The 24,350-nt window shown below is 35.8% G+C and overlaps 1 protein-coding gene across 3 annotated transcripts in view; it reads left to right on the forward strand.

Annotated features, from left to right (window-relative positions):
• The window catches only part of PPP4R4 (protein phosphatase 4 regulatory subunit 4), a 70,527-nt gene that overhangs the window by 14,251 nt on the left and 31,926 nt on the right, over positions 1 to 24,350 (forward strand). For 2 of the 3 annotated variants that reach the window (XM_056347524.1, XM_056347525.1), the window contains exons 3-6: positions 10,977 to 11,079; positions 19,205 to 19,352; positions 20,074 to 20,147; positions 22,319 to 22,425. In XM_056347524.1, coding sequence (XP_056203499.1) covers positions 10,977 to 11,079; positions 19,205 to 19,352; positions 20,074 to 20,147; positions 22,319 to 22,425 — 432 coding nt within the window. Of the gene's footprint in view, positions 1 to 10,976; positions 11,080 to 17,466; positions 17,548 to 19,204; positions 19,353 to 20,073; positions 20,148 to 22,318; positions 22,426 to 24,350 lie in introns of those variants that run through there. The other variant, XM_056347526.1, reaches the window with a different exon arrangement.

The raw sequence follows: 24,350 nt of genomic DNA on the forward strand, positions 1-24,350 counted from the left end.
CTTTTTTTTTCTTTTGAGTCACCAGGCCCTTTGAGTAAGACAATAATAATTTGGCAGAAATTTAGTGTTACCTGTTTGAAATCATTTTGAGGTCACAGTCAGATTTCCTTGGTTGAGAAAAAGGAACTGCTTCTGCAGCTAAAGCTTGAAAAGACTTGCTAAAATTTTAGATATTTTTCAGTGCTTACAATTTACATTGAACCATGAGCTCAGCTTGTATTCTTACATATGATACCTATCTACTTACAATGTCTCTCTATATAACTATATATATCTCTATATACAATATATAGATACATTTATCTTGCATGTGGGGAAAATGCTGTGAGCAATAGCTTCAAACCCCTGGGTTCAGTGTCTTTACCCTTTTTTATTTTTCTTGTGGCTTTTCATTCATTCACTGTACTTATACACTGTACTTTCATTCATTCTGTACTCAGCGTTATTTACAATGTTTCTACAGGTCTTTTACATTTACATTTTCTTCAATCCAGTCTGTGTGATTTTGAAAATGGATGGTCAACTTATGTGCAAAGTATGGTTTTTGTACTATTTGTCTATGTTATAGTGGTTGATGCAGCAACTTAGATTTTTCATTCTGAATCTTATAAGCCTATTTGAAAAAGTTTGAATTTTTTGGAAGATAACTCAAAAGTCCTCCTTGTACTTTAACGCTAAGAATGTTATGGTTATTTCAGGCTTTTACCATGGTCTTCAATATAAAACAAACTCTTGCCTATACAGAAAGGCTTTTTTTTTTTTATGAAGCAATGCAAGTATAGACAAATAGACCAGTAACAGTTGCTTTCCTAACCTTATGATGTGTTTTTCCTAATGGTACCCAGAGGAATTCCTCATTAAATTAGTATAGCATAGTTTGGGTTTAAATGATTAAAGAGATTCATAGCAAGGTGAAGGGAAGTGTTATCCTCTATTAGAGCAGTCAATAAATCTTGAAAAAATAGGCAATTTTTTTAGACCTGCCAAGGAGAGGTGGAAATGCACAGATACAGCTTTCTCAATCAAGAACCTTTAAATATTCCTGAGAAGATTCTCGTCAACTTCCACAACTATCAGAGTTGCTGTAAAAAAAAAAAAAAAAAAATAAAAAAATTGATACAATGTGGAATATGTTATGGTCAGAAAGGATGATAATGCATGATGAAAAGTCACACAAATAAGTAATAAAGTGGAAGCTTTGGGATCTATTCATTATGATGCCCTACAACTGTAAGACCCATGGGTGGAGGAAGACTCTAAGTAGATTTTAGTACTTGTTAGGTCATTTGAAGTGTTCATTTTTTCATGCCACCATTAGCTAACTCAGTGGATGAAATGTACTGGTACAAAAAATAAGACTGGAGAATGAAAAGAGATCTTGTGTCTAAATTAGACTAGAAGATAAATTTAGGTCAGCAGAAGTAATTTACCCTTCTAGAATTTGGTTAGCATCTGTGATTATTTTTTTCCTCACTTTCTGTGTAGAAAAATTACAGGCTTTGTACTTTCTCAGAAGATGACTTATATCATATAACGCATGCTGTGAAATGACAAATCTTGCTGAAAGTGGAAATTATAAATTCTGGGTTAGTGAATGAGGGCTGGGCAGAGGAAAAATAGTATCAGCTACTAGCTTGTTTTTTTTATACCACCTAGGAATTGGAAATTATATTATCTTCGTCTTGGAGTGAAAAGGCTGGTTTTACATTTCAAGTTTTGCTGTCTTTTATTTTGACTCTAGATGAATTCTACCCAGAGACCGTACAAAATGCAATATGCGTTATAAGTCCTCTAAAGAAGAGGAAACACTTATCTTCTAGCAGATAGTAATGTTGATACTAAGGTAATATTTGAAAGGAAAAATGTTTTCCTTTGAGGCACTTTTTATATTCTTGAAACTCTTCTTAAAATTCAAGGGAGAAAGTAATTCGTGTCTGAACTCACAGAAACTGATGGTATTAGGAAGAATTAAGTTATTGTATCATTATAGTACATCTGTTTTAGCTCAGGAACAGAAAAGAGTATTTGTATGAACTGGACATCCTTTCTGTCTCTGACAGTTTTTCAGCAAGCAAACAGAACGAAGAAACTTCAGTTGATCAGACTAATCCTAGCAAACAAGGTTACTATGAATACAAAACTACTGTGCAGCTAAATCTTGGATTTCCATTCTTGCTTTAATTGCACTAAAAGTTTCATGTGTAGTGGAACACGTTCAGATATGTACTAAGATCAGATTAATTTCTTTTTTTTTAATGTATAGATCATGGAGGTTTTATTCAGATGTGCTGTAAAATGATCACGATCACATATATCTGAAGTAGAAGACCAGGATGAGGAAGTGGGTTTGAAAATTACGTTTTAATAGAAAAGGGTTACAGTGTCAAATGAGGTGTTCATACTGCGATATTACCAGAACTTCTGACTTATTGAAAATGGATATATCAAGTGTTACATTTTCAGATTAACCTTATTCTATCTTATTTTCAGTAAAATTATAGAAGCCTGAAAATAAAGTTTCTTCCCTTTATTTGCTCTGGCTAGACAGGTAACAAAGGGAGGGAAGTGTTAAAAGACAAAGCTGCTTATCGCTTCTTTGGCCCCATTCCAGTCTTGGACTTAGTTGTAGTCTGGTTTATATACCTATTCTAGAATCTTGCTTTTTATCATATATGTCATACACACGAAGGCTTGCATACATAAATGTTATACTGTATTAGTACATACAGAAAAAGGCCATTGACTTCTAGGACAATTTAAATCAGTTTTGAGGTTGTTACATATGGTGCCCAGCTAAGTGTGGTCTTCAAAAGTTGTTCTGATAGTCAAGGAAGTGCAACATAGGGTTTAGGAGCCCCAGTATTGTATTTTAAAATACATAAGATTGCTTATGTGTGTGTGTCTAAATGAGTAATGTTTTTTAAGTTCTTGTAATAGATTTTCTTCAGAAGGAAGCCTCTTTTTTTAGCAGTTACTGTACAATGCCAGAAATGTTAAGTAGTTTGATACATCAGTAAACTGTTTTTAAAAATACAGCCTAAATATTTTGTGTATCTTTGCAGTTTCAAATCCTAGTGCAGATTATCAGGTAAAACATAATTTTGATTCCAGATACTTTTTTGATTTGCAACATGGTAGAAGATAATGCACGATTTTGTAAAGCACTTACGGTCTATAAAATCTTCCTTGTAAAATATAGTTTCAAGACTGAGAAGCATGAGCTGTGCAAATATTAACAAAGTCTTTGTTCAACTGAGGCACTCAAATGAAGTTATTTTAAAGAAATGACAGATTCCTCCATGGGACTGGGTCTGTTTATAATACACTTGTTACAATTTATGTCAAATAGATGTTCAGACACTACCATTATATAATTTATGTTTACAAAAGTATAATTGAAATGTAAGCACACATAACATGAAATAAAAGGAAACTTACGACTTTACAGTGGTATTAAGAAAAGATTGTACTTTCACAGAAAAGTGTGAAATATGGTACTGACTGTACTTTATCAAAGGAGTATTCACTTTGAAACAAAATGAAAATTGGTCTTAAAATAATTTATCGATATTTGTGATTTTAAGAAATTTTCCTATTTGCTAGGTTTTTTCTCCCTTTTTGTTACCAAAACCCTTAAAATATGCAATCAAAGACAACATTAAAAAATAAAACTTACAGAAGTGTTAGTTTTTACTTAGCAAGAGCAGTACATAGAAAGCATTTTAATAAATTTTAAGTCTGTGTCTACGTGTCTGCATAGGAAAGATTGCTATGTAAAAATCTTCACCATAGAAGTCAAGAAGATTGTCTAATTCCCGAAGTCTTATGGGCCAAGCACTTTTATGTTATTGACGAAATATTTATCTGGATTTCTAGTTTTCCTTGGCAACCAGTGTATTGCACAGAAGAACAAAAATCCTGGAAGGAGAATTGATATTAAATCATTCTGAATGGGCTAAATCCTTCACATTCTGAGCTTTTATACAAATAGGAAATTAAGTTTAGTATTTATGAATGACAGTCAGAATAGTTTAGGTGGCTGGGGACTTCTGGAGGTCATTTGGTCCAATGCCCAGCGCAAAGCAGGGCCAGCTTCCAAGTCTAATGTAATTTGATGTTAGATCAGGTTGCTCAAGACATTGTCCAGATGAGTTTTGAATATCTCCAAGGATTCCCCCAACCTCCAGGCACCCTTTTTCAATGTTTGATAATGTTCTTTCTGACTTTCTTTTTCCCAGTACCTGATTAGTTATTGAATACTTTATTATTTTTTTATCATGTTATTCTAATCAGACACTCACTGAGGTTGGTAAATTTTTACTTGTGTTTTCAATGGATGCAGGTTTAGACCAACACAGAACATTTTGGAATCTTGTGCTGAGAATATGTCACTTATACGTATTAACACTGTAATCCCCTGCAACCATCCATCAGAACTACTAGATTTGTAAAACTAAGTTACACAAAGCATGGACTTCAGTGGTTGATTCAGCAATGGCTATTTAGCAAATCATTTTTGCTGAACTGATATCGTTGGCCACAGTGTTAAAGTCAGTTCATAAACACAGTGCTTTAGTTAGAGCTTGGGTAAACATTGTACCTCAGTCGTCTTTACAATGCCGTATTCTGCTCCTGTCACTGTGTTTTGCAGGCTAGTGCAAATGAAGGTGGGGAGAAGAGAGATATATGTAAATTTATGTTCTCTTTTTCAAACTCCTTTGTGGTAATATTCTCTTGGGGAACATTCAGTGACTAATCTTCTTTCTTCATACTGTAGAAGGAGCTGTAGTCCTTCATTCCCTTTCCAGATAGAAATGTTCCTAATTGAGTACCCAGGGACTTTTAAAACTTGTTTGCTCCTAATTTGCAGAATCTGTTTTTGAAAAATGATTTAAAAATGAAATTCAAATTGAATGTTTAAGCATCCATTTTTAGTAGCTAGCTATTTGAAATATAAGAAATCTTATTGTCTGCCCTGAGCTTGCTGAAAGTTTGCAAACCTGGAAACACCCCTCCTGAATGTAATCATAGTATAGTTGTGGTGTAAAGGGACCTCTGGAGATAATCTAGTCCACCTCCCTTCTCAAAGCAGTGTCAATTAGAGCAGTGTGTTCAGGGTCTTGTCCTGAACTCAGGATTTTGAATCCTAAGGATGGAGACTCTACCAGCTGTCTGGGCAGCTCATTCCAATATTTGAGCAGTCTGACATAGAAGAACATTTTTCAAGTCTATTGAATTTTTCTCCATTGCCTCTTGACCTGTCACTGGGCACCACTGGGAATAATGTGTGTCTGTCTTCTTTAGCACCTCACGTCACATTTTATACATATTAAATAAGACCCCCAAGTCTTCTCGAGACTAAAAATCCCTGTTGTCTAAGCTTCTGCTCAAATATTAGGTACTGTAATCCTTTAATCATTTTAGTGGCCCTTCAATGGACTCCCTGCCATCTGTCTAGGAGTTTCTTGTGCTGAATAGAGAAGAATAATCACCTCCTTTGAGCTGCTGGTGATGCTTTTCCTAGTGTAGCCCAGAGTGCTGTTGTCTGCCATTGCCACAAGGACACATTTCTGGCTCCTGGTCAGCTTGGTGTCTACTAGGACCTCCAGGTCCTTTCCTGCCAAGCTATTTTCCAGTTGGCTGGCTCCCAGCCTGTTCTGGTGCACTGAGTTATTCCTCCACAGCTGCAGGACTTGCATTTCCCACTGTTGAACTTAGTAAGATCCCTGTTGGTTTGTCGCTCCAGCTTGTTGAGGCAGCACAACCATCTGGTCTAACCAACCCCTCCACCCAGTTTTGTGTCATCTGTATACTAGCTGAGGTTACACTCTGTCCCATCATCCAGGTCATTAATGAAAACGTTAAACAGTATTGCCCCCAGCATAGACCCCTGAGGTAAACCACCCATGGCTGGCTCCCAGCTGGCTGCCTTGCCGCTGATCAGAACCCTTTAAGCTCCATAGTTCAGCTGGTTTCCAGTCTGCATCGCTTTCCATTTATCTAGCTTGTACTTCATCAGTTTATCTATGAGGATATTATGGAAAATTATGTCAAAAGCCTTGCTAAAATAAGTTAAAACGGCTTCCACCATCCAAGCCAATGATCTCATTGCAAATGGCTAAGTTGGTTGGTCAGGTGTTCAGGTGTGATTTCCCCTTCACAAATCCAGGGTGCTACTCCCAGGGTTTTTTTTGTGGTTTGTTTTTTGTTTGTTTGTTTGTTTGGTCCTTCTTATGTTTGTAAATGGTTTCTAGGAGGATTTGCTCCAGTATCACGGCAGTCCCAAATAGAATGTAGACTTCATTTTATGAGGGTAGGAAAAACAAGTAAAACCAAATGCAGGGGCTGGAGGGAGAGGCTTAATGCTACGCTTGCACTTGAGAAGTACCAGCTCTTTAACGAGCAGTGTATTTAGATCGGCTCTGGTACTGCTGGCTGGCGGCGAGCAGCTGCTGTTGCAGAGGCAATAAGCATTAGGACAAAGTGTTCAGGCGTGAGAGCTTTCCCCCCCCCCGCCCCCCCCGACTGAGGATTCCCATCACCGTAAAGTCACTGGGATCTCCTGTAGGATGAACTCAGAAGATGAGTCCTGAAGTTTTATATTTAAATGATATTATCTATGTGGATTTTTGCTAGCACAAAAGAGGTTGAGCTAAATTCTTTCTAAGTATAGGGCTGCGTTGATTTCTTCTATAGTTAGCACTGTTAAGAAAGGAGGAGTACCTTCATTACATTGAGCTTACTGTGACTCTGAATAAAAGATTTAGCATTTATTTTAATATATTTATTAATACAAAAATGTTTAAATCTGAGCATTTAGCAATAATTCACTATAATCCTGAAGTCTTTAACATTTAAAGAAAATCTATTGGTGCAGTTCCTTTGGTAGAAATAGAAGAAAAATCTTCTGCAGTTGGAAAATTACAGGCTGTGTAGGTGTTGAAATGCCTCCTGCTTCACATTCTTACTTGGCAGCAAGCCAGATACTAAGCTTTTCTGCTTTAAAGGGAAATACTCCCCTTTTCTTTACATTTCCGATGGATAAAGGTTGCATTTTGGCTGCATTTTTTAGCAGTTAGGATTTCTTCCAACTTGATACAAAATGAATAAAATTTAAAATTAAATAGCTTCTCCAAGTTACCTTGACCTTTTCCATTATTGCTGAATATTACAAAGGTACGCAGCTTTTCCTTGCAAGTTGTATTGTAAGAAGTTGTGGGCCTTATGTATGCCATGACCCTTTTCTACTCTGGGAGCTCTATATTTCTCAGTTCTGCTTTAAAAGCTTTGTTGGAATTAGTATGTGATAGTCAGAGAAATCTGCCATAAACATGAAATACTTTAATATTCATGGTTTTAAGTTGGATAATAAAATGGTTTTGCATAATGCAAAAATATTGCAAGCTGTAAATAGATCAGCTATTAATCATTAACTTAAGTCTATTTTCAGTAGTTGACAGAATACTGTCCTTTTCACTGAGTTTAGATGTTATTTGGAGATGTGTGTTTATTGAAAGAGGTCATACATGTTTATGAAATAAGACTACAGGGAAGCTAATATTAAAATCAGTCTCAAAATCTGTACTCTTATCCATTCTTTCTGATTTTGAATGGCATTGAAAAGGGCTTTGGTGTAGCTTTGCCCTGTCAAAACTTGTCAATATTCTTGTGTTTACAGACAACAGTTACAAATATAGAGGGGTATATATGGTAACTATCCAGAAAATTGATTCCTAATACTTTCTGAGAAAATTGTATCAGCTTAATTTTACATCTCTAGTAGTCTTAACAGAGGATTAAAAAGCTACAAAAATACTGATCCATTTTCTCAGTTAGAATATACACTGTAAAAACCCCAAACGTGCAGTATTGGATTTGTAATTTTCTGTGTTCCTGAAGTAAGGTTTAAACCAAGAGAAAAAGATAACCCATATTCAAAAAAATACAGGAATTGGTGATTGTTTTTATGCTCTGTCAAGCCTTTTCCTCTTGACCTTGAAATAATATATCTTAAATAATTTGTCTTGTTTTCAGCCTGTTGAGGGTTTTTTTTCATTAATATTTTTACTATTACATTGTGATATTGTTAATTTGAGTGTATTTTAGGGTTTTTTTACATCTGTGTTGAGCTCCATCCCCAGCTATAATTTTTGTTTGCTCTTTATTGCTGTAAATGTATAGGCACAATAAAAGTGAAGTCTCTGCTCTGGGAATGATTCCCAGATTTTGCTCAGCAGGTCAGAACATTGCAGCCCTGATGTCAGCAATGTGTGAATACCCTCAGGACAGTATTCACAGCTTTCTACTCACTTGTTACTCATCTTAGTATTTATGATTGCTCTTCTCTTTGGTTTCTTATCTTTCTAATATTTAAGGTGTAGACGGTCCATTGGAAATAAGACAAAAATACTGATTCCTGGCATTCGTGGTGTGTAGCACCCATTTAAAACAGTTATTGCCATTACTAAGTGTGTGATGGATCCTTCTTGATTGCTCTGGAACTCCGGGAAGTAGGAATCTTTTATTTCGTCCCACATTAGTTAAGTGCTATAGTCATACAAGCATTTCTAAAGATGTTAATTCAAGTTCAGACTGGACATTAGGAAAAGGCTCTTCACAGAGAGGGGGGTTGGTCACTGGAGGAGGCCTCCCAGGGCACAGCACCAAGCCTGTCAGAGTTCAAGAAGTGTCTGGATGATGCTTTTAGTCATATGGTTTAGTTTTAGGTAGCCCTGCAAAGAGCAGGGAGTTGGACTTGATGATCCTTATGGGTCCCTTCCAACTTGAGATACTCTATGATTCTAATATATTACTACATGAGAAATCAATGGGACCCCTTGCAATGGTGAAGCTAAGGATAAGCGTGAAGGCCAGTAGGACTAAGGCTTGTCAGGCGTTTCTGTGGGCAGGAGCCATCATTTACTTACGGTGCAGGTGCATGCAGGAGAACTAGTTTTTGTGTCTGTTTTTATAGCTGGTAGAGGGAAATGCAGTTCAGAAGCACTGTCCATCTCAGCTATTCAAGCTGAGATAAACTGCTTTTGATTGAGTCCTATTTCTCTCCATTGATTTTAAAGGAAAATTAGACACAGATACAAACAATCTAAGATCAGGTTCATTCTATTATATATGCTCTTGATACATGCTTTCAAATTACGGGAACTTTATGTTACTCTGTACAAAAAATGAGATGTATCTGCCATCGCAAGTTTGCCCCTTTCTGGGAGGGCAGAGGTTTTCCCATGTTAAGACCCCTGTACAGAGTGATAGTTTGTAGTTGATGAGTTAGGTAATTACACCTGTCTGCAGAATAGAAACCTAACAGAGATGTGAACTGGTGGGTGTGACTCTCCACCTTGCAAAGAGAATTTGGATTCCTGAATTCCTGCCTTCTAGCCTGTGCTTAATCTTCCAGGACATACTGCCTTCTAACATGGAAAATTATCTTTGCGGGGATAGTGAAGAATACTTTCTTTCAAAAATACACTGAAATAGTTTGCTAAACATGATTAAGTTAGTCTTGGTGATACCTAATTGTTGTTTGAATGTTTTTACTCAGAAATTATAGTGTGCAAAGAAAAAAATCTCTCTGGTAGGATACTACAGTATTTCTGTTGGGATATTTTAGTCTTTGTTGATTTTCACCAAACCTTTTACTTTTGTTTCTTACTTTTTATACAAACATATCTTCATTTTAAAAAGCATATTTGTATGCATTTAACCAAATAGATCTAAATTGGCCTGCTTGACTGTACCTATAATTTCATTTGATCTTCTGAAAGACATGAATGCTGAGGATGGTGTAGAATATTAATGGAAAGTGTAAAGATCTTTTCAACTCTAAATGCTGCAGAAAGGCTTTACATCTTAACTGTGAATTCCCTAATATACTTCAGAGGCAGAACACAACTGGAAGGTGGTTGTGCAGATCTACAGTCCTGTGACCAATTTATGTACCTGGTTTCCTTCCTGAGCTCATATGTTTCACTAAGAAAACTTGGAATAATGACAGAATAAAAAGTGGTATATGGGAGTATTTAAAAGTAGTTTTACTATGATTTATCACGTGTATAATCATATTGTATGTTTCATTGCAACGTCACACAAAGAAAAATGCTTGCATGTGTGCAGTTGAACATTGCATGCTTATTTAAAAAATAGCTTCTTAGCTGTTGGAACAAATCTGAATTTGTTTAGCACAATGATTTTATGCATTTAAACAGGAAAAAGATGTATTGATGTTTAGTTTTATTTTTAATTTTGGCATCCAGACCCTTTCTATTTCTGATTCTGTTCTAGAAATTTATCCACTTGGGTATTTTTTATTTTTATCTCATACCTTCATTGCTGCCTACTGTTTCCCTCCCATCCTGCTTTTTTTTTTTTTTTTTTTTTTTCTCCCCACTTTCAATTGCAGGATACCACTGAGACAGACAGAATGAGGAGAAAGGTACAAGATCTGTAATCTAACCAAGTTATTGCATCCTTCTTTAATCATATTTGTCAATGTACATCTGATTATACATATGGCTTTTTCCCTACAAAAAGGAAAAAATTGTAGACTTCTGTTAAAATGTTCTATGTTGATTGTAGTTTTCGTTTATGTCTTCTGTTTGTCCCCCTCCAATGCTTTATCACTTGTACTGTTATAATAGAAAAGCTTCCAAAAAAACACTGCCTTCATCATCCAGTTTGAAAAGATCTTTCAAGCATTTCATATTTTTTCCCAGTGCTACACTAAAAATTGAAACATTACATATGAGAAATGATACATAACAGCTTTTATGGTTGATATTTTTTAATGCTGTTTTCTACTACATATTACATTAACAAAGTAATGCTTCTTTTGACTTACTATATGAATAACCTGGGTAGTGTGGGCTTGTTGTTTGTTTGGTTGTGGTTTTTTTAAGTGAAAGCTGTGAACCTGTAACCATTGTAGAGACTAACATATTGTTTGTATATATTTTTGGAAGTTCTGGCCAGGATATCCAAGGAACAAGTGTGGTGGCAAATCTTCCGGTCCTGATGCGACAGAATCCTGCAGAAACACTTCGTCGGGTTTTACCAAAAATCAGAGTAAGTTGGTTGAAATGAGGTTTGACTGTATCTTTTTACGCCAGTACAAATATTTTAACAAAGGTAAAAAAAATCCCACTTTTATTGCAAACTCACTCTCTAGGAGAGGTATGTCCAGTAGATCTTCCATATTAATTCACTGGATTTACAAAGTATGTCAGGTATTGTATTTTTTGAAAAATGTTACCACAGGAAAAGAAAGCACAATTAGTACTATTTACATATTCTAAATATTTACCAGTGTTTTGACAGCTTTTTGAGAACTCTTTTTGAGAACCAGACTGTAATAACAGTTCATTTTGACATTCTCGATCTCCTTCCATCCAAACATTAAGATTTTCATTCTGCTACCCAGAAAAGTATACTTTGCTTTTAACTGTCTGAAGTTTCATGTGCTGCCCTCCCCATGTTTAGTAAGTCACTGCTAGCTGTGGTAGATGTATGCTGGCCATGTAACGTTATACAGTTATTTCACATACACATATGTTTGTATAAAGGATATTTGGGTTGTTTAACCTGGAGAAGGCTCCATGGAGACCTTATTAAGGCCTTTCGATACTTAAAGGGGGCTTATAAGAAAGATGGGGACAGACTTTTTAGTAAGGCTTGTAGTGACTGGAGAAGGGGCGATGGTTTTAAACTAAAGGTGGCTAGATTCAGATTAGACATAAGGAAGAAATTTTTTTATTATGACAATGGTGAAACACCGGCACAGGTTGCCCAGAGAGGTGGCAGCTGCCCCATCCCTAGAAGCATTCGGGCTCAGGTTGGATGGGGCTCTGAGCAACCTGATCTAGTTGAAGTTGTCCCTGCTCATTGCAGGGGCATTTGATTATATAACTGTTAAAGGTCTTTTCCAAGTCAAACTGTTCTGTGATTTTAAGGCAGATAAATAGGTCTATATTTCCGCTCTGCCCTGGCTATGACCTCTTGCCTAGAAGAAATGAAAAAGTGCATTTAATGTGTGGTTTAAAGCAGCTTTGGCTAAATAAGAACAAACTGCATCGCAAACACAAATGCAGTCTAATAACTCTAAAGCAAAATAACTCTAAATAATTCTAGTAACTCTAGGTAAGGTTACAACAGGAATTAAGACTTTGGTTATGTTAGCCTGCCGGTTCAGAGTGGGTTTCAGTGATTTTAAATGCTACCAGCTGAGTGGAAAAATACACTGGGTTTGGATGTCAAAATATCTGAAGGCTTATTTTGGTAACAGCAAATTTCTGAGTTTTGTTTGTATTGGATCAGTGTATTGTCAGTCTTCTACTGATACTATTGACAATTTTTATGTGATGAAATCAAAGTTTTTATTTAGAACAGTCTCTGGCCTGGTCTCATGCAATTGATCACTTTGGTATAAACCTGGTTCCAATTTATACAAATTGTCAGCTAAAGGAACATTGTGTTTGTTCGTAGATGTTTGGCTGTGGTAACTGTTTGAATGTATGTGCTTTCTATGTGAAAAGACGTAAAAATCAGCAGGGTTTCTTGTAGAAATTTAATTTTCAAAGCGTTGAGTTCTGTTCATAATGTTATGGACAGACTCAGTTGCCCCATGCCTTTTTAGAGTTACATTTGACATTTTCAGTGGTGTGATTCAGTCCTGATTTTATCAGGACACTTTGAAGAATTTAGGTTCCATTCCGCTCTCCTCCGCCCCCCCCAAATTTAAAATTCTTTCCATTGTTAACACAGTTTGCCAACGGGAATGTTATTTTGTTGTTACAAACAACTAATGCTTAAGAAGAGTATTTAGATCACTTTAGAAATACAGAAAGAGTTTAACTAGTTACTGACTCAAACTAAATCTGATGATCTAAACTATATTGAACTGAAAGTTTCAGTTCTGTTAAGAATCTCCTCGGTTGCATTGTCCTGTCTATCTCAAGCACTTTGTGGATGAGAAGAAAAAGTCTTCTGTAGTAGCTGGTGTGAGTTTTCTTGCTATATCTGTATCTGATTCTTGTTGCCAGTTTGTAAGAAACTATGTAATTATATTAGTAGCAGAGGTGAGATGGCTGAGTCACATGCTTATGTTACACGGTTTTCTGTCTACCAAGGAGATGATTACTAAATGGTAAAATGCGCCTGTACAAAAATGATACATATTTGTTACAGTAAATTCTCATTTATATTTCATTGCTTTCTTTGCTGAAGTTTTGAAGAAATTAATTGCTTCTTTCATTGAAATGCTGCGTGGATATATATCTCTCAGCTTTTTTTTTCTTCTACTTTTAAGGCAGCTACCTTAACATTATATTAATTCCAGTATAATAATTCCAGAAAAAATGTCATATTATGAAAAATTAGTTGGTGTATTTCTTACTGCTTGTGGAATTGGTCTTAAACTGAATCCTCCCTCTGTCTTCTAACCTTAAGAAAAAGGCTGCTCAAGGGACAACTCAGTATTTGTGAAAAACTAATTTAATGAGTTACATTCTGCTCATTTGTTATGGATTGGTTGACTGAAAGATGAGGAACAAATATGTACATAGTTCTCAGCATGATTATTTAGCAAACATTTTTCTGTACATTATTAAAACACATTCCTTGCTGCATAGGAGTCTTAGGTTCTGTGTGGTAGGGGTACTTGGCAATATTCCGTGCACTGATATGTGCTGATGGCCACCCAGCTGAAAAGCTGCTTTGCAGAAGAGGACCTGGGGGTCCTGGTGGACACCGAAGTGAACATGAACCATCAATGTGCCCCTGTGGCAAAGTATCCTGGGCTGCTCTGGACAAAACGTTGACAGCACTTTGAGGAAGGTGATTCTTCCCCTCTACTCCATCTTCTACTCTACTACACCTGGAGCATTGTGTCCAGTTCTGGGTTCCCTGGTACGAGAGAGCCATGGACATACTGAAGAGAGTGCAATGAAGGGCCGTGAAGAGGTTTAAAGAACTGGAGCATCTCTTCTATGAGGAAAAGCTGAGAGGGCTGAGACTGTTCAACCTGCGGAAGAGAAGGCTTGGAGAGGAACTTACCAATGTGTATAAATACCTGAAGGGAGGATGCTCAGAGGACAGAGCCAGGCTCTTTTCAGTGGTACCCAGTGACAGGGCAACAAGCAGTGGGCACAAACTGAAACATAGGTTCCCTCTGAACATCAGGAAACACATTTTCACTGTGAGGGTGACCAAGAACTGGCACAGGTTGCTCAGAGAGTTTGGTGTCTCTCTCCTTGGAGGTATTCAGAAGCTGTCAGGACATGTTCTGGTTCTAGGTGGCCCTGCTTGAGCAAGGGGATTGGGCAAACTGACCTCCAGAAGACCCTTCCAGCCTCAACCGTTCTGTGATTCTGTGAATATCAGACATCACCTTTCAACTTCATATCATCTCCTGAAACTTTTGTGATCCCAGGATACTCCTTAAGATGAGCTGTTCCAACTTTTGTCTGAGTATTTGAATTCAGCAAATGGCCGAGAAACAGCAGTCTTCAGAACCGAGGATTAGTGTAGACTGTTTAAAAAACATTAAAGTACTTCAGGTTATCATGGTCTGTGTTATAAGTTGCAGATCAATAGGGGTTTTGTTTAAATATATATGTGTGTGTGTGTATAAAAAATGCTTTGCAAAAAAAGAATGACTTGAAGTTGCAAAGTAATTGAAAACCCTTTAACTTACACCAAGTTTCTGGAGTTACTGCCATGTGTTATTCTGATATCTATAATGCATTCTTTCCTAAACCAACCTACTGGCTTAAAAAAAAAGTTGCTTTCTCGTTGGTTTTTTATTTATTTCCTGTTTAACATAATGACTTCATTTTTGTCTCTGGTGTTTCTGCTTTGAGAGCAGAGTCCTTCCTCAAATGAAGGAATAATAAGAAATGCTGGGGTTTTCTTTACCCTTATTTGTCAGGATATGGAGAAATTTTTGCCTTTGCCTGTGTTTAATAAGATGTCTAATATGGGAATACAGTTTTTGATTCTAGTCTTAGTTTTTTTTATATAGGGATGGAGAAAAATATCTAAAAGGATGATGACTATTGTGATCAGGGCCTAGGGCCTGGAAAATATTTGTACGGTGGGAGCTGGAGCTCAGTGTGTTTAGATCAGGCAGTACTTAATTACTTTGTAAAAGTATCTTCCTGCATAATATTAAATAGGACATGTATATGAAGAAGGAAGAGTTAGGAACTGAAGATAGAAATATTAGACATGAAGCAGACAATAATAAATCTGTTCAATCTTTGAGCAAATAACTGAGAAAAGTAGTGTATTTTTCAACTTGCAATGGAATTTAAATCCAAACTGATTGCTTTCCTAGATGATAAATTAAATGAAACTTAAGTTAATGGGCTCAAGGCAGAGGTAAGAGAGTGAAATATAATGAAGTCAGTCTAAATCTAAGTCTTCTTTTCAGATTTAAGCTTTATAAATTGAAACTTTCTGGAATGTATAGGAGTTAAATTTCTTTCTGTGGCTATACTCTTATGAAGCAGGTTCTTCAATGGTGCTCTGTTATCTAATATTTATTTAATCTGTAATAGAAGAACAGTTCTGTTCTGCCCATGTTCACTGCACTTTTAACTGCAAAAGAGTATCTGGCATCATTAACCGCTTGACCTATTTTTTTCTTATCCTTGTTTTTATTGGACGAATAGTCCAGACCATTAACTGGAAACTGTTATAGTCTATAAAGGCATAATTGAACTCAACTGCGATTGGAGTCTTGCAGATGTAGTCTGGCATTGCAGAGAAATAAGCTGACTTAAATTGCTAGCCTTGGCTTCACTTCTGTAGATTGGGAAAAATCATTTGTGAATTCAAATTTGCACATGAAAAACAAGTTGTATAGTAGTTTCAGGGTGCTATTTATTTGAAAGTATTGTCACCATATAACTGGATAGGGAAACTAGCCTAGCATACTTGCAGAAAACCCAAAGCAAATGTAAATACTGTTTTGGTTACAGCTGAGGATAAAACAGATACAGGAAGGAATAAATGAAAGTAATATTCTGGCTGGATACGTTACAAATTTTTATTTCACTTGCCAGAAATTGGTAAGTCTGGTTACTTTTATAAATAAATGTAGAAAATGATATATGCAAATTGCTTATAGTTCCTTAAAACCTAATTAAATTAAAATTATATCAAAGACCCTTTATGTGTTTAACATAAGGGTTTTAGGACTGAGTTGAATGAAATCAAAAATACAATGCATCAATAAATATGCCAGATCTAAGTAATGATTAAATTGGGTGTCAGTATTTTGGTTATGCTAATAAAATAAATATGTTGTATATCATTTAGATGTTAACATAGGAATGAGATTATGAAATAATTTTAAATTCTACATTTAAAAATAAGTGACATCCTTGTATGGGTTCTTTTGCATAGAGATCCCCACTCTGGATTTCTGCATGCAACTCCTCATGAACCTTGGAAGTCATTGAAATGCAGGTTTAGGGAACACTTAGACATTCTTATTGGCATTTCTTGTTGTGCCACCAAGTGGCTTTTTTCAAACAATGTTAGTAGTATTTTCCGTGTTTTCCATCCTTGGGCACTGCCACCAGAAGTACTGGAGGGAGGTTGCAAGTGTCTATCTGATTGACTAATAAAGAGATTTTTCCAAATGCTGTGATTGCAGAAAAATACGGCTATTCCTGTTGAGGTGTACACATCAGGCCTCATTTAGTGCTGCCTGATAAGTTCTAAACTAATTTTCGCAGTTACTTATTTTTCTAATCTATCAGTCTCCCCTTGAAAGCTTTTCTTTTTCCCTAGTTGATTTTATAGTTTAAGAGGAGGTGGGGTAATTTTCATCCTCTCTTATACCAAACATTGATTTTAAGGTCCATCCTTATTGTACCTTTGAGCTTCTGTAATCTCCATTATTTCTGTGTCTTTCTAGTCCTACATCAAGATTTCTGTCATGTCAACACAGTTCCTAAAACAATTGACTATGTTTCTGCTTGCAGCATTCTTTCAAGAGAATTCTATCGCTGCAGGACATAAAGTGCATTAAAATAGAAGTAAATTTTCTGCTTTTCAATTAATGGAATAAGCCAGGCTTTCTAAATTTTGCAGGTTTTGATGCCTGAGTTTAATCCGTAGACATTAGGATAGTTCAAGAACATGCCAATACACTTAAATTCCATTAAATACACTTGTCTGAGATAAAGAGGAGAAGCTTTTTTCCTCCAGAATAAGAATCTGTGAAGGGTCCATGTATAGAAAAATACATTACTTCCTAAATGAATTTACTTCAAATAAGTTTAAGTCCCTCAACTTGAGTTCAGTGAAACTGGAATGAGGGGATCCATATATTTTCGTATGTGGAAACATCAATGAGTTTCTGAGTGCAAACGTCAATGCAGGCAGGCATGTAAGCAATCTAGAAATTTACATTTCAATGTCTCCCGAGGTCCATGAGGAGGCACATCCAGAGAATGTGTTCTCACACATGATTATCCAGAGTTGTGTGGATCTGTGGAGGAGACTATTTGGAAACTTTATTTGATGGTAAGTAACCCTGTTTGCATTGCATACAAAGTGAATACGTACATAGAATTGAATTCAGCTCCATTATGTTCTGGTCTGCAGTGGTGTCTTAACATCTACAGTAGGTAGATAGTTCTTTTGATTATTTTGGAGATGTTCTTTTGAGCAAGTGTAAGCCAAAATCCAGAATAATATGCACATTGAAATTACAAAACTGGTAGGTGTCCTTATTCTTGGCTGTGGCTGTTGTAATAACAGTGGAGGAACAAGGACAGAGGCAGGCTGTGGAGATAACAAAAGCAGTTTCCATGGCTATTGAATGCAAATGTTTTAGCACACTTTGATTGGTAAGCTGTGCAATGCTGGTTTGTTTTTTGTCGTTTGTTTTTTAGTTTGGGTTTTTGTTTTTTTTTCATTTGGGGAGCAGGGGCACGGAGAATGCTTTTACAAATATATACAGCTGTAAACTGAGGCAGCTGTTGAGAGATAAGCAGTGGTTCTCTTTGAAACCAGATAAAATACAATTATACATTTGCACACACAAGCTGGTTTACATCTGTGCAATGAAAACTTGTTGTTTAACTTTGAAGTAAGCAATGTCTGCTAAATAATTTCTCAGATGTTCTCTACAAACTGTATTTTCTCAGCAAAATACCTCTGCTATGTAATACTCAGGTGCACAATGGATATTTTCTTAATCTGGTCTAGGCTGATTTTTAAAAAAATTAAATATAGCTTATCCTTGATTTTTGATATGTGATCTGCTGAAAAAACGGTTCATCTAAAGCACTTAAAAAAAAGAAAACCACATATATTAAGTGTTAAATAGGAAGTATGTGCTTTAAACTCTTACTGGGTTTGGATAAAATAAATGTATTGCTTTAGTGGTAGAATAATGCCCTTTATTTTCTCATGAGATAGAGAGAGACGTTTAGAGAAGTAAACAAATGAGATGTTCATCTAGCTGATGTACATACTTACAATGCTATGTCATAGATTGCATCCTGCAAGGTCTTTGGTGTGTGCATAAATCTGAAGTATAAATTGCCTTTTTTCTTTCATTCAAAAAATGTAGTAATATTTCATTCCCATGTTATCTTTGTTTAACTTTTGAACCGATGCTTTGAAAGATAGTCTACTTACTTATATTCTTATAGGTTAAAGCTGAGTACTGGTAAATGCTGAGTTACTTTAAATATTTTAGCACATCTTGCTTTATTTTTAAGGGGCTTTTTATACATATACACACATTTTCATTTGTGTTCCACATCGGTTGGCAAGGGACAAAATTTAAATTGCCTTCTTCTACTTTAGTATCTCTCACTGGCTGAATGAAATATTTAATTTAATTCATGCACATAAACAGCAGAAGTGCAGTTGTTGGCTGGTCTTTTTTTACCTCTCATTTTTTAAAGTAGAAAAATTCAGACATGTGCATTGATAAAAATGAAAGTCACAAAAAATATTATAATTAGCTTTATTTTTCTTAAAAGGTTCATGCTATAATATAAGAGATTTGAATATCTCCAAGTAATTGCTGTTAAGAGAAAATAATTATACAGCCAATTTCGTAGTTTACCCAGGTTGTTTCATATCCACCCTTAGAAGTGAATGTAAAAATTTGAATGTTCTTTCAGTGCACTTCTGCACTAAATTGATATAATTTGTAATTATACAGGAGGTGCTGCATGTTGCAGGAGTGGAAATGCAGTTAACAGCTGCTGTTTCATTTTTGACTGTTCTGCAAGAGGAGTCTGTGTCCATTCATACATACTCCCACTCCTTCCTACACATCATTCTCCAGAACCTGGAACACAGAGATGCAGGTCAGGGCTCTAAAACTGTATTGATGACTGCTTACTGCTATATATTTTGTCTCCTTAGTGACCGTACAATAATACTGTGTAAAGCAGTGAGTGCAGTTGTGTGAGTGCAGTTGTGTGACTTTGTACCTAGACCTGCATGAATGAAAAGATTTTTGTATGCTGAGCACTTACAGGCTAATATTTAAATGTAATTCTGATTGAAGCAAACAAAACCACTGTGCCTGAAGGACTAAATCCCAAAGTTGTTACCGAGTCTGAGCTTCTACTGAAGTACTGGAATTTTTTTGGCTGAGAAAATGGAGGAAGGATGGTTGATGATTAGTTTTTCTTGACTACTTTGAGGCTACTTTTAGGATGCAAGGAAAAAAAAGTGGCCTTTTGTAAAACTGGAAAGTTTCAGTGGGCATAAGAAAAGAATATGCTTTGGGGGGCATAAGAAAACATTATGCTTCTAAATGAGGGAGATAATCTTTTCAAAACAAACAGGATCATTATTATTTTTGTACAGGAACAGAAAAGGTAAAAGCATCAGGGACAGAATTTGCTTCTCACCTATCCTACTTCTTAGTCTGAAGTCTTGAATGTTAGTCTAGTGGCTTTTAGATATATAGCTCCTTGAAGAGGTGTGTGTAAAAATTGAGAACTAATTTTGTAAAACTGATGTGTGTTTTATTATACTTGTTATCTGTAGAACAACATACAACCCATTTCTTTCTAACAGGTGTCAGCAATGCATGGCTAGAAACTCTTCTTGCTGTAATAGAAGCTTTACCAAAAGAGACTATCAGACATGAGGTAATAATATTCTCCCACATACGCTAACAAGTTAATAATATGTTGTAAGATTGTTTTTCCCTGCAAGTTTCATTCACTTCAGTAAGATTTGTGGCAGTTCCATGCCTGTGAAAACAGTAATGCTTGTGGAACATACTGTAAGAGAGGAATGTGCTAAAAGGTGAGACAGGAAGGTGACCTTAAAAACAAATTTTGGTGTTCTTTGGCAGATAAAGACTATTTACTGTAACACTTCCACCACACTTAGTATCCTCAGTAAAAGGTTTTTATGTATCCTGTTTTGGTTTACAGTATAGTATCTCTTTCTGTGTCTTCATGAAGAAACTACATTTTCTTTGCTACCGGACTAAAATTCCAATTTCTACTAAGTGGGACCAAATACTAGACATCCATTTGATTGTGTATTTCAGTTGTTCTTGATGTACAAAACCCCAAATGCCCTGCAAAGACTTAATTTTTCACTGTATAGCTCAAGAAAGAGGAAGGAAGTCTGTCACTAAGTCATAAAGTCACTCCTTTTTACTCAGCTAATTTATTCAGTTTTAAGTATTCATATTTCATTATTAAGTTTAAAAGCTTTGCAACAGGCATATTTTATTGTTTTTATAATTTATAACAATATGGAGATTTAAATATATGATTGATTGTGTAGTATAAAAGTACCTATTAAAATAGGGGGTAATTAAAATCCAACACTGTTTAAAAAATAAATTTCTAAAAGGTGAAAAGTTTGGTTGGGAAAAAAAAAAAAAGATAAATTATTCTAGTCACCTCCAAAATCCATTTGTAATGTAATTTTAAAGATGCCGTTTAAGCAAGATGGGGTTTCTCTCCTGGTTTGCCTCTAGGAACACATTTGTAAGTTTCCACCAGAATTTGCTTTGGGAAGATCACAACTGATAAAGCAGTGTTGATTCAGCAGCTGTACAGACACCTGAATTTGAAAAGGGGCCTTTTATGTTACTTGAAGGATGCTTGTATCAGAAAACTGAGACTATTCTAGTTGTTAATTTTTTTTGTAAGTAAAAACCGTAAAACAATCGTAGGTGCTGAGGATGTGAGGAAAGGTGTGTGCTTCAGACCAAAGGTCAACCTAACTCAGTGTCCTGTTTCTGGCAATGGTCACTTCATGGGAGAGACTGTGTCTAGCTCAGTAACTGGAGTATTACTGGACATGGTGTGTTTGCCGTCGTAGTTCAAAGACCAAATAAGTAACATGCAGTGTTGTACATAACTAATGATATGCTTATTTATCCAGTATTGTAGTTAGAAACTTACCTTATATACTAATTTTAGTCTAAGTGATCTGTTTGACCTTACAGCGCTCAGATTCTCTCACCTCAAAATTTCAGCTGGTAAAAGGAGAAGAAAAATGCTTTTAGAATACTTTCCTGAGCTTTACCCTTATTACCCTTTTATAGAGCTCTGCAAGACAGATTGGGTGAGGAACTGTGGCAGACTACAGGAGATAACTCTGTAATGTTCCTTTTGGCCTGGCACCTGGATTTCTGTGATTATTTCTGGGCAAAACTAATAGATCTAAATATGGTGCTCTACGGGCCTTTGTTTCTGGCACCATAGTGGTGATTCGAAAAATGAAAGCAGAGCTCCAATAAAGATGCAGGTTTTCTGCATCTGTACAGAAATGAAACCTCTTCCCTATAGATCCCCACAGTATGCATAAGCAGGAGGGATCATTGGCTCAGCGCTTTATGTTAAGTGGTGTTTCCTGGGAAAACTTATGAAAAAGAACCTTAGAGAGGCTTCCTTTTTCTTTTTCTTGTTCAGGAACATGTTTAACAACTTTTGTGAAAATTAGCAGCTAACAGCTATAAATATTCATATACAACTTAGTCCTAAAATTAAGACACAAGTAGACAGATGTAAAACTGGGTCTGTGATGTGAATCATAAACTGTTATTTGGGCCAAGATATGGTTTTAATATACTATAATTAGCACTGAATATTAAAGACAGGTTTCCAACAGAGTATTAATTTACACAGCCACTATTACTGTTAGTATTGAGCAATTCCATGAAAGGAGTAGATGACATTTGGGATATGCTTTTTTGGATTGTTTTTTTTAAGAAGAGGAATACATTATTTACTGCTCACATCTCTTTTTTTTTTTTTCTTTTTTTTTTTCTGTTTTCTTTTTTTCTTTCATATAGATCCTGAATCCACTTGTTTCCAAAGCACAGCTTTCTCAAACGCTTCAGTCCCGCTTAGTTAGTTGTAAAATCATGGGAAAATTAGCTAACAAATTTGAAGCTCATATGTAAGTAGACTGTACCTGTATTTTCAGTCCAGAGTGTATGCCAGAATTTCTTTGTTAGTGGTCAAAAATTACTACAAGAAAAGTAGACTTTATTGCAAAAATTAAATGCTTTCTTTTTACAGATCCCTTTATCTAGATATTAATTAATTTAAGAAAAGTGTTCATTATGTAACTAGCATATTCAGACTGGATGATGTTCATCTGTTTACACCTTCAGTTTGTATGTTCTTCCACAGGTTCTAATGGGTACCATTTTCATGCCATTCTTCCATATTATTTTTCTCACCAGGAAATAAGCCAAACTGTGGATTTCTCTGCAATTTAAAGACAAATTCCAACTTCATCACCTTAGAGTTTCTTGCCATAAAGAAAAGAATTCTTGTTCCTAACTTTTTGTCTAACCGAATTTGACTTGTATATACATTTTTTTGTCAACCTGGATTATATGTAGGTGTATCAGGAGCCACCGTTGTTGCCTAATATTATCCCAGCTCTTAGATTCAGTGTCTGTGGGTTTTGGACAGTGTTGCAGAAAAGGGAAACAATGATAAAAATAAATCTGAATAACATCTGCCCAAAGCAGTTGGTATGGAGCATTCTTTGGACAGTTTATCCATTCTTATGATAGCAGGACCATTTCACAACACGGGTTTCCTATCCAGGCAATTGTCCATGTGACTTTTACATTACAAAAGGAATACTCTGGGGGCAACCACATGCACAGAAAACATGTCTAGCTGAGGAAATCAGCTCCAATAATGATTTTGATCTGCCCCAGAATGCAAGAATTCAGCATAAGATAGAAAGATAAAAAGCAGGATCGTATGACAAGACATTTACAGTTTCATTACATTTAAATTCAATTTTGATCTTTAAATTACAGTTTTTTTCTTCTGTAAAAAGTAACTAGAAGCAACCAAAAGGAAGCCATCTACACCTTTATTTGCTATGTAGACTGCACTTGTCAGACATGCAAAAGTCAATAAGCATGGTAAAGTAGTATTTTCTGAGAATGTTACTGAAGCCTTCAAATCTTTATCTTCAAAATCTATAGAATTCTGGCAGAATCACAGTGGCTTTTATTTATTTGATGTTACATTCTTATGAAAATAAAGTGAAAAATTGGAATCTTACAACAAATTATGGTAGTATTAGTCATTAATAAGTTCAAATAACCATACCCTCTTTCACTACGTTATTTAATATGATTTCTTACTAAATAGGAAACCCCTCATTTCAGGGAACAGACAGTAGCACCATTTCTGCACGAAGCTACATGTTAAGAAGTGGGTGAGAATTTTCTGAAACATACTGCTCCTGTGGTAGAGGGCTCTGCGTGCAGTTCAGAGGGCTGAAGAGACCTGGATCCACAGGTTTAGAATGTGGCAGACTGAGTAAGATTCGTGACACCCTTTCATGCCCCCTGCAAGTGGGGTCTTGGTGTAGGCTCAGGAGACGTGTCTGCCCTTAGGAGCAGGCAATATATAAGCATATCTTCGCATTCTTCTTCAGAAAGGCACCATTTTTCCTCATAAAATTTATACTATAATTTTTTTTCCATATTTCACAGGACTCCCAGGTTATTTTATAGAGTATTGAAAAAGTCCTGACCTTGGAATAGAACATGAGTTTTTCTACCCTCTGTTCCAATAGCTAGTTAAAAACAAGGCTTTCTTGGAAGTAGTCCCCATTTCAAAGTATTCTAAAATGCCAGACTCCCAAGACTTTGTACAATTTCTGTAACTTGAGGCCAAATGTTACTGTAAGAAGGAAATTAATTTTCACTAGGATGAGTGGAGGCTGTGCAAGCTGGCTTGAAAATTTGCTTGTCTGTGGCTTCATATTATTTCTCTTGAGTTTTGCAACAACATAAGGATTTGGATAGAGATATTTTATGAACGCTCATGACAGCATCTTGGGCAGTG

The sequence above is a fragment of the Falco biarmicus genome, chromosome 7 (genome assembly GCF_023638135.1).
Source record: "Falco biarmicus isolate bFalBia1 chromosome 7, bFalBia1.pri, whole genome shotgun sequence".
Lineage (NCBI taxonomy): Eukaryota > Metazoa > Chordata > Aves > Falconiformes > Falconidae > Falco > Falco biarmicus.